This window comes from Leptosomus discolor, chromosome 4 (genome assembly GCF_034619465.1).
Source record: "Leptosomus discolor isolate bLepDis1 chromosome 4, bLepDis1.hap2, whole genome shotgun sequence".
Lineage (NCBI taxonomy): Eukaryota > Metazoa > Chordata > Aves > Leptosomiformes > Leptosomidae > Leptosomus > Leptosomus discolor.
In genome coordinates, this window is record NC_141394.1 from 41880358 (window position 1) to 41897659 (window position 17302).

General features: G+C 35.2%; 1 protein-coding gene across 3 annotated transcripts in view; it reads left to right on the forward strand.

Moving 5' to 3' along the window:
• FSTL5 (follistatin like 5) overlaps positions 1–17302 on the forward strand; it is a 300957-nt gene that overhangs the window by 231121 nt on the left and 52534 nt on the right. For all 3 annotated transcript variants that reach the window (XM_086464080.1, XM_086464081.1, XM_086464082.1), the window contains exons 8-9: positions 572–733; positions 2816–2950. In XM_086464080.1, coding sequence (XP_086320206.1) covers positions 572–733; positions 2816–2950 — 297 coding nt within the window. The remainder of the gene's footprint in view (positions 1–571; positions 734–2815; positions 2951–17302) is intronic.

Below are 17302 nucleotides of genomic sequence, written 5' to 3' on the forward strand. Positions count from 1 at the left end.
AGAGGTGGTTGAGTCTCCCTCTTTAGAGATATTCTAAAACCTGAATCCTGGGCAGCTGGCTCTAAGTGGCCCTGCTTGAGGTCCCTTTCAATTTCAAACATTATGTGATTCTGTGATTACATATTTTATATAGGTAAAATGGATTACTGATAAGTATTTTAGAGGGAGGGGAAAGGTAGAGATGAAGTGTTAAAGAAAAGGTTTGTGAAATAGGACAATTACGATCTCTGTACAACATATCATAACTTACTGGCTGTACATTATTCATATTTTATAAAGAAATTTAAGGAAAAATAAAAATCTTATTACTCAGCTCCAAACTATTGAATTAGAATTCAGGCTTGTATTGTTGATACCACAGGGAGTGAAAAGAGATTTTCCTCGTAGAACATTCTTTCTGCTTCATAAATTTACTGTGACTGAGTTCATCATTGAATGTCACTGCATATGTGACTAATACCACATCCATGTGTTGTTGTATATAGCTGCAGGAGTCTTTAGATTTGTTTATTTTTCTTAAAATGAAGATGATACTCTTTTTCACTAAATTATAATTGTCTACTGCCTTCAGTTCCACCAGTCATCCGAGTCTATCCAGAGAGCCAAGCAAGGGAGCCAGGTGTGACTGCTAGCCTTCGGTGCCATGCTGAAGGTATTCCCAATCCACAACTTGGTTGGCTGAAGAACGGAATTGATATCACTCCGAAGTTATCCAAACAGCTAACTCTTCAAGGTAAAGGGACATATTTATCGTTTTCTACAAGTTGCAAGTGCTTTCAGTGCACCTTTTCCATACTAGTTGTCCTTCTTACATAGTTTTAACCAAGGGTTAAAGTCTAAGCTCAAACATTTCAGAAGATGTCTTCTAGTTACTCCCCAATACACCTATCTTCTCTGCTTTCTGTTTGTTAGAATGATTGTTGTATTTACTGGGAGGATTACCAGTAAATTCCAATGTGGTGTTCTCTATTCAGATATATGCAGTTTTTGATTAAAGCAAGCAGCCCAAGACCCACTCCTAACCCAGTATTAGAATTTGTCACTACAACTGTATTGATGCCATTCAATGAGTATTCAACACTAATATCTGAATTGGGAAGCAATGCTTTTGTCTGTAAAGATTTATTCTAATGTGTTGATATTAATCTAGTTATTTTTCATGAGTCCAGATTTAAGTTTAGATCAGAACATGGATGAAACTTTGCCTTTACTGCAGCTCAGTTGAAAACATAAGTTTTTTGACTGGTAAGAATCTCAGTGAGATTTGGGGATCTGATGGGGGAAAGGACAGGAGGAGAAATAACTGAAATGGATATGCTGTTTTCTGAGGGGTCTCAGCAGACTTCCAGGTGAGTGCGAAGACACTGCACAAAAAGAAAAGCAACTAAAGGAAATTCTTACTTTTAATAAACAATAAAAGCCAGTCTGTGAATCTTCATGAATTTTCAGGACTCAACAAATTCAATGAAGATGCCCAGCACTTTGTCCAGCACAAAACTGCAGTCATTTTGGTGATCTTTCGATCAGCTGTAGGAAAAAAAATCTCGTGCTGCCACTTCCCTTTCAAAACTTTCTCTCATTCATCTGCAAAACCAGAATGTGTATTAGGATAGGACAGCAATCAAACTGCAGTGTAAGAAGCAGTGGGACAGGCAGACAGTGAATGCTTCTCTGTAGTCTTACTGTCCCTATAGGGAAAGTCACAGTCCTCTGTTCTTTCATGACCCTCTCTCCTGGATGTGTGTGAACAATTACCTTGCTGAAGCACTTTCCACTATGAGTAGAAAGCGATGGACTCCTCTTTCATAGCAGCATTCTGTTTCTTTCTGTATGAGATTTTCTCCTGTAGGGATTTGAGTGGATTTTTTTTTTCATTCATCTTTGAATCATATATTTATGATAAATAAAGTTGTTCTTCTCTGAGCAAAATACATTTAATTTCATTTTCGTGAATGTACTTATTTGAAGTAAAATTTTGAAAACCTTATTGCATTTTCCTTGAGTTTTTCCTGGGTTAAACTCTCTATGCATTGGCTTCAAACATAAGATGTTGTAGAAGGAGTATTACACCCAGCGCCCCTTCTAGTCCACATTTTCAAATGCCTACAAAGCTGTTTTTGTAAAATAGACCCTACAGTTGAATGAGTGTACTATACTTAAAATGCGATGAATCATTGGTCACATCATTATTCACAACACATTATTTAAAAGACCATTGCCTGTGAAACCTGGACTGTTTGTTGACATTCCTACTCAAGCTGACATACAACTTCTGAAGTAGTTTCCATAGACTCCAACACTGATGTAAGTGTAAAATTCCAAAGAGCCTGGTTTTTCTTTTGTTACACTGTATTCATGTGAAAACAAAACCAGGTGCCTCTGGTTACTAGAAACAAATAATTTTATTAAAGTTATTCTTTATGTTGAAAAATTAGCCCACAATGTTCATGGAAACCTGGGTTATTTTGTGTAAAGCCAGTGATAGTGTCAAGTGACCAAATGCAACATAATAAAAACATAGTATTTACCTGATTTTAAAGACAATCACAGTCATTTAAAAGTATATAAATCCTCAGATGGAGATTTGGCTCTGATGTGCAAAATCAGCTGAGGTATTCCAGATATCCGTGAGAAGAATAATAGTGCATGCAATTCACTAGCCAGTTGAATACCTTTGGATTAGTTTGGCATGCCTCCAAGTTATGAACTCAGGAATGAAAATGGTTCAATTAGTGTGAGCAGAGAAAGTCTTCTGAATGTATAATCTGAAAGCACTGTACCACGTCTGCATGCTTAATTTTTCCTCTCCTTTCAGCAAATGGTAGCGAGGTTCACATTAGCAATGTGCGCTATGAAGATACAGGAGCATATACTTGCATTGCAAAGAATGAAGCAGGGGTGGATGAAGACATTTCTTCTCTTTTTGTAGAAGATTCTGCTCGAAAGACCCGTAAGTATTATGAGAAGTATAAAAATACATGCAGCCCTTACTTAAACACTAAATTGTTATTAAAAACTATGAAACTTTAAATAAATTAAATTAAGCATGTGTGGATAACTGATTAGGAAAAAAAGAAGTTTAAATAATGATATCCAAGAGTCACTGAAGGCAGAGTGTGTAATCTGAAGTTTATTTAGAAGTAAATAAATTTCATTCTGTGAATTGACTTATTTTTCACATTGCTGTCAAAATTTGGATAGTTTGCTCATGATAGATTTGTTGCATATGAAGGGAAGATGAAGGGAGAAAGGAACTCTGGATACCTAAATAAGGCAAAGCAGTAGACCTGATGTGGTTTCTGGGGCTTGATGGGGGTGTGGGAGGAAGACCTTTTCCAATCTTCCTGTATGTTTTTAAGATATACGAAGAGTCAAACCTGGCCTTCGTGACATGAGAGTCATCACAGGACTTGATCTCACCTGCTGGTATGCTCAGCAGGTCCAGATCAGTTCCAGCCTGCCCATACTGTTTTGTGCCTGGGTAACTGTGGCTCTCCAGAAATCTGGGCAACAGTGACCACACTCACTTGCTAAGTTGGGAGTTCAGTGTGCCAAAGAAATGTCTACCACTGCCAAAAAGTAGCTTGCTTTATCCTCTGTTGAATGGTAGTGGGGCTTATAAACCCCGTTTACCTGGTTTTTGTCTGCCTTCATACTTCTTTCCCCTTCCCTTTCTTTACTCTGGTCAGAAAAATCTATTCCTGAGTTCACACTTCACCTGTTTGGTTTTGCCTTTTTTTGTCCTTTTTTTTTTTTTTTTTCTTTTAAATCCTTTATTTTAAAAAATACTACATATTCATTAGAAATATATCTAGTAACATGATAGTTATTTTACTAGTGAGTCTGATCGCATCAACTTAAGGCATTCTTATTTATGTAGAATTTTATTCAACACTGCCAAGTACTCAACAGAAGATACAAGAAGCAGGATTAGTAAAACTGCAAGTCTGCCTGACTCTTTTGTCGCAAGACACTGAGTTCAGTTACATGTAGGTTTATTGAGCTGTAAACATTTCAGAAGAAATCTTCCATGCAGGAAAATTTTCTAATCCTAATGTTAATATCTTTACTTAGCTGCTTTCAGTAACACTAATTATAGCTGTCATTTCAAAAATCTTAATGTGTTTAAGTGCCATGAAAATGACTGCTCAGACATTTCTGAGGGCAGCTAAGGATAAATAAGTTGTTTGATCATGCTGAATTTCTGGTAATCTGGTGATATGAAGTAGCTCAGTCACCTCCATTTGTCTTTTGCAGTCTGTGAAAAATGTTATGAATGCTGCCAAATCACAAAACCCTGACAAACTTAGAATTTGTTTATCCTTGGTTAAGACTTGTTTGGCCTTAACAACAAAACATTTATAACCAACTGTCCAGTTTCCAAGTGTTTTAGTTATCTAACTTTTGTATCCTCTGAAGATCTGTTCTGTAGTTATTATACAGGAATATCCACACCTATGCAAATACTGTTTTCAGGAATTTTAATGTGATGCAATAATTTTAGATCATCTAACTTTACAGGATTTGTAAACTCCCGTGCTATGTAAAGAACACTGCTTGCAATAAATGCTTTAAAATCTTCTAGTAACAAGTTGTTATGATGACCACTGGTGTCATGAAGGATGGAAATGAAGGAAGAAAGAATATAAATAGGATTATTTCTAAGACAATTCAGCTAAAAGCCAAGGTCTCCTCCCTTCCTATAAAAGTAATTTACTCTGCAAGTTCTATGTTGTATGTTGAAGGGAGGCATTTTACCATGGTGTTCCCTGGTGTCTGAACACGGTTTCTTAAAAAACTAGTAGATGTGTAAAAATGCAGGTAGTCCATAGCTGCATAATTATATCCTTCAAATATAGATGCAACAGATATTTACGTGAGATGCTTTCTCTGATACTCCGATTCACTTACTTTGGCTCAGAAACCCATTTCTGTACATGCAAGCAGACTAAGGTACGTACCAATAAAAAATGCAGCTACCAGCAATATCATTATCACAACTACACGAATAAACTGCCTTCACGGGTACAAATTTTGATAGATGCATTTTTAAAATAATGTTTCTGTTTAAATAAAGTCCCTGTATAGGAGTTGCTAGTATTAGAAAACTGAAATTAAGAGTAGAAGGGCTTTATTATTAACTTTTTTCTGCTTGTTTTTATATTTGTTCCAAAACATTGATTCATGCAGCAAATTAGGGTTTCTTAGCGAAGAAAATGACATAGGTAAAACCACCTGGATAGGATTGTAGACTTTTGTTCCCTCACCCACATGTTTGAAAAACAATGCTACCACTGCTTTAATTTAAAGCCTGCTGATTAGGTCACAAGTTGAGTTCTAAAGAGAGTCTCTGGTGATGTAAATGTGATTTCACATGATCTGATATAAACTATACGTGTCATAGATGACATTTTTATAGATAATTTTGCTTTTATCTTACTTCAAGAGAATAAAGCAGATGTGTTTACTATTTTTTTTTTCCCCCTTTACTGGAGTACTCCCTTCTGGAAATTTTAGGATATTGCTTTGAACAAAAGTAGAACAGATTCTCACTAGCTTGTCAGTTAATCTGGGCTTGTCTACATTTTAAGTGTCACATAAGGTAAAAAACATAGCAAAATAAAAAGCATTTTAGAACACTGAGTTGATTAGCTATGGAGAGGATAGTGAGAACTTTTGCAGTGTTGCTCTAAAATATAAACTACAATTGCACTGTATTGAGCATAACAGTAATTTTATAAGCCACATAGTGAATACAGAACATGGTTCCATGTTTACCAGTGTATGTATTTTATTCCCTAGAAAGTTTAATAGTCAAAGGAAATGTTCATTTTTGTACTTATCTGACCCATTATTTATGTGCATATGAAAGCTTTTGGGTTTTAATGCTACTTTGCATAATAAGCTACATTTTTGGTAGTTATCAGTGGAATCTCATTTTCAACACATCCGAAATTTATTATGTGGAAAACTCAGTACCATGCTTTGAGAAAAATTTAATATATGTAACAGAAAGGGCATGGCTAGCTTACTCCTTTGGGAATGGGGAGTATAAACAGCTCCAAAGAGAAAATCGCATATTTTCTGGCACCTCTGCCTAAATTAAAGCCAGTGCCATTACGGATAAATAGATTGTTAAATAATAAGCAAAGCTTTCCTTCACCTGCATGCCTAAAAATGTTATCAGATTGCTAGGTTTTCAAAATTCACAATATTGGTTACAGAGGCATCTAGTGCATGTATTATAAAAAGGAAAGAATTAGAGTGAATGGCAAACCTGTACTGAATAGCGTACAGTGTGATGCTAGTAGCAGAAATAAAAATATATAATGTAGAGTATGACTTAGGGGTGCCAGGGCATTGTTTATTTTAAAGTTTCCAGTTTCAGAAATTTTAATTCTGGTTCCCAAGAAAATTCATTATGCTTTAATAATGATTTGTCATCAAGATGGTACCTTGTGATGGAAGTGCATGGAACATATTCTGGAAGTGCTTTGTCATCCAAATCTGCTCGGTAGATGCCAGCACTGAACACCAAACCATTGTTCTATCACACATAGGTGAAACTTGTAATAGTGGGTGAAAGTCTCAAAAATAGTTTGGCCTCTTAACACGTCAGCCTTTTTCAACATGCACTAAAAATAAAATTTCTGAAAATATGCTTTCGTTTTGGCATTGTCTCAGGTGAGAGGAATTAATTATTTTTTTCTTGAAAATATCGTAACTTCAGCATTGTCTTTTGCCAGTTAACTCATTCGGTAGCTGAAATTTTATATACTAGACATCTGTGTCCAAACACATACAAACTTTTTGCTAGATTTGTGAAGTTGTGATGGAAATTTTTAGTTTATATTACCTATATAAACATCTTTATAAGTATGGGTGATAAATATCTGGTGCTGTCTATATCAGAACCTGTTTAATTCTTCTGATCTCAAGCATTTAGATTGAAGCATTCTGTATTGCTGTCTGTCTCAAACAACAGCTTTTTTGTTGCTTTTAATTTGTAACGTTTCTGGTAATACACTATGGCCAATCCTGAAACAGATGTTAGGAAGAAAACATGATTTTACTCATGTTAAAAAAGCTACAGTCATTTTACTGAAAGATTTTTACATCACAATCTGGGACTTGATATTGGTGGTTCATGCAGTGAGATTCTCACTAGAATATACTGCAACAAAAATAATGATTTCTGCGGTGTTTGACACAGTAAAAATCTCCAAGCAATTGGTGATTTATATAGTAAGTGGACACTTCTTGGGAGTTTGGAAGAGTCCTGAAGATGTCATTTGCCCTTGGTAGACCCAGACTTTAGGACTACCAGAACAAAATAAATTCTCAATGTAACTACTTTGGGTTTTTGTGGATGTGAAAGTGAGGATAACTTTCTTCTTGGATCCTTGAGTGGTCCTCCAAGGAGAGATAGGTAAGGAGGTAGGTAATAAGACTGAGTAAATTGAAGTCAAGTGAAAGAGACTGATGGAGAAGGAAAATGGAAGAGGCCAATAATGTGAGAAAGAAAGGGAGGACACAGGCAGCAGCAGGTTGAAAGAGGACAGGTTTGAGAACACTTAAACACTGAAGGAGAAAGAATGGAAGGAAAAAGGGATAGGAGCAAAAGGGCAAAATGATCTCTTAAAAGCTAAATAATAATCCTCTATAAGATGTGGAGTTGCATCCAGGAGTACTTAGTCACTTTAGTGTCCTGTCATTAAATTTCTCTGGTCACACAGTGACAATGTGCATCTTATACTGCTGCTCCTTTTTAATCCGTGTAGAGAATAACACTACTTCTACTAGCAATTAAACATGAGAGATATCAGGGAAGACTGAACTTTCTATTGTTCTAGTAAGTGGAACATTTTATTTAACTTGCCTTTTTATGTAAAACAGCATTTTGGAGTATAAATATATATTAAAGGGAAATCTGCAAACATGAAAAAAAATTAGTCAAAAGAAGGTTTGTAGATAGAAACAGTCTATAATGTGTGATAATTTTGATAACGTTTATTTATCTAGTTGTTCATGTATCATTTTGACCATCTCCGACAGAAAGTAGTTGGTTTCCCTGATCCAAGCGTCTGAATGCAGTTTACTAACTAAACTCACAGTAGTTCTTCAGGCTTTGAAGTGTGCTGCTTTTATATCAGACCTGAATAAGGGCTTGTGTGCTTGAAAGCCTATCTGTTTTTCCAACAATATCAATTGCTGCAGAGCCAATTGTGAAGAGCCTTACTCTGTCTTCTTAGGAACCTCTGTGTAGGTGTTGTAAGGTTGCTATTAGGTGCTCCCAAAGCCTTCTCCTCTCCAGGCTGAACAAGCCCAGTTCTGTCATTAATTTTCTTCCCAGTGTGCATACATTTTATAATGCGGTCTTTGTTCTCCCTTCTTCTTCCCAGAAGGGCCCTTGCCTGAGAATTTTTAGATTTTTGTAATCTCTGTTGGAAAAGCTATATTTTAATCTCAGAAAATTTGTCCTTAAGTAAATGTTTTGTGAAAATGCTCTGTTGTAACTGGAAAGTACTTATGATCATTATGACATTTCATTTGCTTTTCCTACTAGATGTTAATCTTTTCTGTATTAATTAGCATATTAGACTCATAAAGAAAACAAAAATTTAATGACCTTTGTAATTCTTGTGCCTTCTTTATTTGCTCTTTACATACCTTTTCAGAACATTCATTTTAAAGTATCGTGACTTTGACAGTCAAAAAGAGCTATGCAGCATGTGCAGTGAATCGATCTGTACATCCTAGTCCTACAATAGTAGCATTTAAAGTATTTCTGAATGCAAAAACTGTGCCATTTTAATCCTCTAGAAACTGGAAGCTCATTTTGCGCTGTGAATTCCATTTTCCCTCAAATTTGCAGTTAAAGCTATTGAGAATGAGATAGCTGGTCTGGGTGATAGCTGGATAACCCCTGCGGTGACTGGTAAAAACATTCTGGGGATTAACAACCTGGTCTAAATCTCACTGAAGACAGCAGAGTCTCCACTACTGTCATGATCCTCTAATAATACCAGGGAGAACTCAACTGTGTTGGAAGGAGTCTCTGGCGTAATCACATTTGTAATACAAATAGCAGTTTAAAATCTGGTTTTAGTTTCGTTCCAATGTAGTTTGATTTTTCAGAACAGATGTTTCATGGATTCATAGATTTAAGCACAATGGAACCATTTCATCTAACTCTAATCTATCTTAGCTGTTTCACAAGACATTAAATTGCATCCTCTTCTGCCTGAATACAGATCTAATGCTTTGTTTGCCTGAGGTGTATCCTCCCAGAAATGCATCTACCTGAGTTAGAGACACAGAGTGGGAGAATCCCTCATTTCTTTTGGTATTTTACTTTACTAATTAATCAGTTTCACTAGTATAGAATAATATCTAGTTTCTATTTTAAAGTCTTTTTTTTCCTTCAATTTCTCCTGATTTTGAACTTTTTTTTTCCAATAAATTGACCTCTTAAGAATTCTTGTCCTATGAATATACTATTGTTAAATATCGATTACTTTCTCTCACACAGACTAAATAGAAGTTTCTCATAATAAGACAGTCACTGTGGGACTCAGAAGGTCTTTTGGCCTTGAGGATTGTAATTTGATTTGGTATGGTTTTCTTAAAACATGGGAACTGCTCTTTGTGGAAGTAAATGTGTTATTTGTTTCTTTAATGATCTGGAGAGAGAATTACCTGTTTGGTAATATGTTTCCCTAGATGTCTAAATTTGCATTTGGCTATATCAAAATGTAATTTATTTTAGAGAAGTACTTGACAAAGTAATTCAAACAACTTTTTGAAACTCTGTTATTTATCATAACAGGTAATTCGCAGACTTTAGGAAATGATTTTATGTTTGTTCCACATCATTGATGAAAATGATTAAGACAAGACTTACTACCCATTGCTCTGGACACATTCCAGCACTGTCTTCTGCACTTTTTATCATCATTTAACAACAAAAACTACTTTTTCAGATTAATCTGTTTGGCAGTTTTAATGCAATTAACATGTACTTTATTACCATTATATTACTAATCAGAATATTCTGTGTTAACAAATCAGTTGTTTAGCAAAATTCTGGGTTACATATATATGAATTCTTCCTTTTCCAAACTTCTAATTGCATCGAATAATATAACCAGGTTTGTTTGGGAAGACCTGGTTTCCATTAGAACATATTAGCTGACCTATAATTATATTCTCATCCTTTGATTTCTTATTGAATTTAATTCTGTGCGAGTGTTGTCTATTCTTTTGTCTAGGACATATACCCCAGTCCTACTAGCCTACAACTACTTGAGTTATTAAGTTTCAGGCAGTGGGGGAGCTACTAGGGATATATGTAGTGGTATTTCTCTTGAACTTTCTTATGTATTTTGAAATTTATTCAAAACTAAGAGCACCAGGCCAAACATCCGAAACAACTTTTAGCTAGTATTTTTATGTACTTCATTTGGACATAGTTATTTTAAATGTTTGTCTTGACTACATATAATTTATTCTCTTTTTTATTCCTTTGTAAGGTAGAAAGTAATAAATCAGCCTCTGTTTTCGATTATTATCTTGCTTCTGTGCAAATACAGGACAAAAATATTTATAGAAGAATATTGTCAACGGAACAAAAAAAAAAAAAACAGGTTCATATCAGTACAATTTAAACCTTGAGTAGCTCTGGTACCACAATGCTTTTCTTCTACCTTTAGCAAACACTTGTGATGGTTTCTGAGGCCTTTCTTTCTACATTGATGTGGAGGAATATCAAGCTGCTGGAACTTCTTCTGTTAGCACAAAAATAGGATGTTAATTGTAATTAAGGCTACTTCTTTTCTTAAGGACTGCTATTTCTTTCTTTTTTTAAATGGGATTTTTATTCTAGCACTCCAGTATCTCTCTAGTAACTGATAAAAGGTAGCTTTTCATTTTCTACCTTGCAGTACCTGCAGATGCATTTTAAGGAACTCTCAAATCTTTTATTAATTGATAGCTTTCTCTTCCATATTACTGGATTTAGCAGCATTTAAAGCATGAGCATACAAATTGACAGCTCCACTGCACAAACACAGATTTGGATCAACCCAACTCCTTGAAGACATAAGGCAAACCAAAATCATCAGCTTGCTCTTGTTGAAACTCTGTGTGAAAGCCGAAGAATTTAGATATAGAACAAAGATAATTTGGCAGAATATCTTGACAATATAATTACGAGAAAGGTAACTTTTGTTGATACAAAGTATGATAATAATCACAAATTATGTTTGTAAGTAAGAAATGGCAACTTCCACTTGTGGGATTGATTGATTGATTCATTGATTGATTTAGGTTACATTCAGGTAGTGCTTGGAACAATAGAATTGGTCCAGATTTCACTTTTTAGTCAAAGTACTTTTAACTTAATATGGAATATAATGCATATCTAAGGACTATAAATTAAGCATTTTGTGAGCTTAAAAAAAAGATAGGAAAGAAAAATTATACTGGCATGGGAATATTTAATTGAAATAATGGAATAGTATATCAGTATAATTTACAGATCTAAAGAAGAAAACCTGACAGTATAGAAAACAGAAAATAAAAAAATGATTGATCATCAACGACAAGGGAATATTTTCAGGGGTGATTTTCAGATACTTAAAATTCTTATCTGCACTTCTAGTAAAATATTTTGAACCAAAATAACTTCAAAAATCCATTTATATTTTTCTTTCTCAATGGCTTTGACAGATATATCAGTTCTGCTTTGGTTTCTTCTCAGTTTCAACATAGCATAATCCTGTCAAACTAGAGTCATAGATCATGGAAACGTGCTATTACTTTTAAAGCTAAACAGTTTTGTGGGTTTGTTGTTTATTTTATTTTATGTTTTTTTACAATATCTTGTCTTCACGTTTTCCAAAACTTCGTTTTATATAATGCAGTTTAGTTTGCCACTGATTAAGACAACTTCCTAAGTATTTCTCTAAATTTTATTGAGATATACACGTGCACCCTGGAGAGACAACTGTCATGATAGAAAGTTATCAAGTAATGCTATTAAGGCATTTTCAAGACAATTTTGACAGTACTTGGTGATATTTTAATATTTAGTAGCTTTTACTTTAGGTCATCAATCACAGACTTTTGTGTAACTCAGTTCACCCACTATGACATCATCATATATTGCAAAGCAACTTCTCCCACAGATTTTTCACCTAGGCACACAAAACAGGATAAAAATTATCTGCCTTGTGCACTGTGTCTTGGGGCTAAATTTAAAAAATAATATACCTGTCCTTGTCATTAAGTAAATCTATTTCTAATTGTGCCTTTTTTACGTAATGTCATAGTCATATCATCGAACAAGAGATTGTGTGATCTGAATGCTTGACTTGACAGGTTTATGGCCATCATAAGCAACCAGGCGTCTCCACTGTCTAGAACTTGGAATGAGACTAAAAGGCTTTTGACTGTGGTTTATGGCCTAAATTCTTTCTGAAAGGCTTTATGCAACTTTAATAGAATCTTCCCGTCACTTCTTATACTGAATGGTACCTATTTACCTAATTTCCTCAGAGATATTTTATGCTGGCACTTTATTTTATGGCAGAGCTAAACAAATTTATACTTGTTGACAGCATTGTAGGCAAAGACTTTATTTCAAACTTCCAAGTATAGGGTAGAAATTCAGCTCATGAACCGATTTCTCTTCCTGCTAGTGTAGACTAGATTGTGTTAATGTGTTATGGGAAAGGGCTTCAGCATGATTCATTATAAAGATTTATAGAAAATAAATTGAAGAACAATAAGCTAACATGGTAATATTTGACCAAAACTGAAGTGTCAACTATGACTTTTAACTGATAAATAATAGTTTAATATTTATAAAAATATATATTTAGTTGTCATATTAACCTAAACTGAAATGAAATTGAAGTGCATGTTGTAAGAACAGGCTGGAATTTTGATAGAATTTGTATTGACATAATTACTTTAAAAATAGTTGAAGTAAACAATAGATAACTTTGGGGGCGGGGAAGTGTTTCCTTCACAAATAAATTAAGGTTTATATGTATATTTGTATTTAAACACAACAAATCTGAATTTCTTATAAAATAAGAATAAAATTAAAAGCAAATAAGTGCATAAATGTTTTCATTCTGATTGATAGTGGAAGCTGAGCAAAACTTAAACCTTGTCTTCACTTTTAGGACTATTATTTTTAAAATAAAAATAATAACTAAAAACTTGTGTGGCTTAGCAACCAGACAGTAAGAGTGGTGTAGGTTTTATGTCTATTAACATAAGGGCATGTGTTCATACACTAGAGATAGGAGAAAAAGGAGTAATGTAACAGACGCATTCTCTTTTGATGTGTATATGATTAACGTATTAATTGGGAGGAGTGGCTGACACACCAGAAGGCTGTGCTGCCATTCAGTGAGACCCGGACAGGCTGGAGAGCTGGGCGGGGAGAAATTTAATGAAATACAAGGGCAAGTGTAGAATCTTGCATCTAGGAAAGAAGAACCCCATGTACCAGTATAGGTTGAGGACTGCCCGGTTGGAAAGAAGCATAGGAGAAAGGGACCTGGGGGTCCTGGTGGACAGCAGGATGACCGTGAGCCAGAAATATGCCCTTGTGGCCAAGAAGGCAAATGGCATCCTGGGGTGTTTTAGAAGGGTCGATAGGTCGAGAGAGGTTCTCCTCCCCCTCTACTCTGCCCTGGTAAGACTACATCTGGAATATTATGTCCAGGTCTGGGCCCCTCAGTTCAAGAAGGACAGGGAACTGCTTGAAAGAATCCAGTGCAGAGCCACAAAGATGATGAAGGGGGTGGAACATCTCCCTTCTGATGAAAGGCAGAGGGAGCTGGGTCTCTTTAGCTTGGAGGAGACTGAGGGGTGACCTCATTAATGTTTAGAAATAAGTAAAGGGTGAGTGTCAGAAGGATGGAGCTGGGCTCTTCTTGGTGATGTCCAATGACAGGACAAGGGGCAACGGGTGCAAGCTGGAGCATAGGAGGTTCCATATTAACATAAGGAAAAACTTTTTCACTGTGAGGGTGACAGAGCACTGGAACAGGCTGCCCAGAGAGGTTGTGGTGTCTCCTTCTCTGAAGACATTCAAAACCCACCTGGATGTGTTCCTGTGTGGTCCTGCTCTGGCAGGGGGGTTGGACTAGATGATCTTTTGAGGTCTTTTCTAACCCCTAACATTCTGTGATTCTGGGAACAGTTGACAATGGTGGTGGCTATCAGTGAAATAAGCAGGCAGCATCCCTTCAAACATCTTGAAAATATTTTGTATTCAATTAAAAGTACAGCAGATTATGGTGGGACAATTCTGAAAATAATGTTGAATCCCACGCATTTGCCATATTAACTTACTGCATCTTCCTCATTGTCCTATTTTTTATTACATCTACTTGTGACCTCTTGCCATTATGGGGCTGGAGGCTTGGAAAGGGACAGTGAGATGGTGCAAAGTCTGGCACAATGAGCTGATATGAAACCGTTGATCTTTATCAGCTGTTATGTTCTTATAGAAATGAGAAATTTCTCATCGAAAAAAAGGGTAAAATATTTACAGAATTTTAAATACAAAACTTGTGTTTTGATGAAACAGAACCCAGAATTGAACAGTGGTTCTATATTCATGAACAATCATTATTTGCATTCAAAAGATAACAGTGGATTTTTCCCTCCCCTTTTTATTGGAATAATATATAATGCAGAAAAGAGCTCTTTCTGCTGTTTTTCTCTCTTCTAAAAGCTTTTTTAAACTGCGTTGCTTCTCTTAATGCAGCAAGTTAGAAGATTTTTCATATGTTAAGGTTTTAATTGATACCCATTTTGAGTGCCAGTGCAACAAAATAATATTTTATGAAAATATTTTTTTTTAATTTTCATTGTATGTAATGCCAGGAGAAAAGAAAGGAAAATTTCAGATTATTTAACACCACATACATAAAATAGGTACAAAAGAATGACGGTTTTTATTAAAAAAAAAAATAAATTAAAAGTTAACAGATTAAAAAAGTTGATTTAGAGTTTTCTTGGATAATGACCACTGACACATGTGATAGAAGAGGGAAAAATATTTCTGGAAGAAAATTAAGTATTTTACTTCAAGAACAAGTTTCTTTTCTAAATCTTACTGCTCTGGTCTTGTTTTTCTCCGGATATATATAGTGTTGTGTGCTGATTACTGATAATATGAACATCTAATTATATTGCCAAAAGGAAGCAAAAGAGCTACATTTAATCTCCAAACTCACTGAATGTCAATCTTACCAAAAAAAAAAAAAAAAAAAACAAAACCAAAAAATTTTATTTCCAACTGTTATGCCTTAAATGTTTGGAAAAAAGAAAAGTAGGGAGGAAGAACACTGTGGTTGACACAGTTGAAAGCTTTGACATTGACTGCTGAGACAGGTGAACATAATGACATTTATTACCAATGTGATAAGGAGTAGGATACAGAATTGATTTGGAAAGTGCATTGTAGTACTCTTTTACTCTTTTAGTAACAGAAATACCATGGATTTTTGCAGTTGTTTCAATCCAAAGGGGATAAGAATCTGTACTGCTGTTATAGTCTGCTGCATAATTTCATGAAGTACTAAGTGCAGAGTTTACTGAAAAATTTACAATTTATTACCATTCAGCCAACGTATAAAATGAATAACAAAGATGAAGAGTAGACTTTCAGATGTTATGTTAGCTACTCGTAATCAAAGGCTGGCTCTGAGCACAGAAGCATAGAATAGCTATGTAAGGACCATGAAGAGTTACTTTTATGGAGCTGTAAGTGTGCTTAAAAAAAAAAGAAAGCAATCTTCTTTCAAGGAAACATGGATTCTCCCCTGTTCTGCACTGGGTGGGGGGGGGGAGAGAGAGACACAGTGCAGGGTTCTTTTTCAATGTCAATATAAAATGCCCAAATGGTGTAATAAAATACCTGTTTTGATAAGACAGAATAAAAGGAGGAATATAGATAGAAAGTAAATCTTACATCCCTGAAGATGCTGGGCACACCACATTCATGCGACATCAAATGAACGCTGGATGGGTTTTCCTACAGCCCACTGCACAGATCCTGTCCATGGAGCGGTTCCCTTTCCCTCCCATACTGTGGTGGCTTTTATCTTGTATAACAAATATATATCTTCTGACAGGTTGCAATGTTATCACTGTCATGACACCCACCAGTGTGCAGCACAGGCTTTTATGGGCATTCCAGCATATACCCTTTCAGCAGCTACCCATGCTAACATACAGGCTTCTCAAGCCTTGAGTACAAGGTCCAACGAAGCAGACAGCCTGCTCAAGGCCACTAACTCCTTGAATACAATGTCTTCTGCAAGGTTCCCTGTACATCTCCTGATATTATTTCATAACTATGTCGTCTGAATACACTTCTTTTTATGAATCAGGGAAACAGAGAACAAGAGAAGATGGTAGTGTTCTGTCTTAAAACCAGAAAACTTTATCCATAGATTATGATAAAAGAGATCTATCAACAATTACGTATTTTTACATCTTGAAGTTTATAAATGTGTGAGAATTCAATATAGGATGTGGCTGAAGATGTTAATTTTTGCTTAACCAAAAAGGAGGGTAAACACTATGATCCTTAGCATATGTAACATACACTACAGATGTTGCACTTGTTCCAGCATTGTAGTCTTTATCTTAGGACTGGACATCTTCCTTGAATAAAAGTTATAGGACTGATTAAAAAAATAAGTGAGTTTTCTTGGCCTGTATTAGGTGAGGTGATGGCTGTTTTTTGTGTTTTTATATTGGAGTCTTTAATGATGTCTCATTTTTCTTCACACTGATTTGTTAATTTTAGAATTAATAAGTGTGGGGCTTTTAAAGCACTTTTTTAATCCCCCCTCCTTTTTTTTTTAACCAAAGCTCAGAACCATATGTATCATTTTGCATTAACACAAATTAATGTGTTCTGTACTTAGCATCTTAAATCATTTAATTTGATGCTGTGTGGTTCCACACAGTTGAATAATTGTAATTACTTTTTATTTTCTTTGCTATGTCACCCCTAGAAAAAAGACTGATAAAAAGTAGAAATTTATGGCTACGTTTACGGGACTTCAAGTGCCATATAATATGTGGCTTTTTCCTCACAATATGAAGAGAAATCTAATTTTAAAGAAAATCCTCCAGGGTTCCCTGGGGAAATTAATTTGCTTTATTACAGAAAAAAGACTATATAAGATGACATAGATAAACACAGACCTGTCATTTGAATATAAAGCCACTGTCTGCGCATGCAGGGATAAAGTTAGGAGTT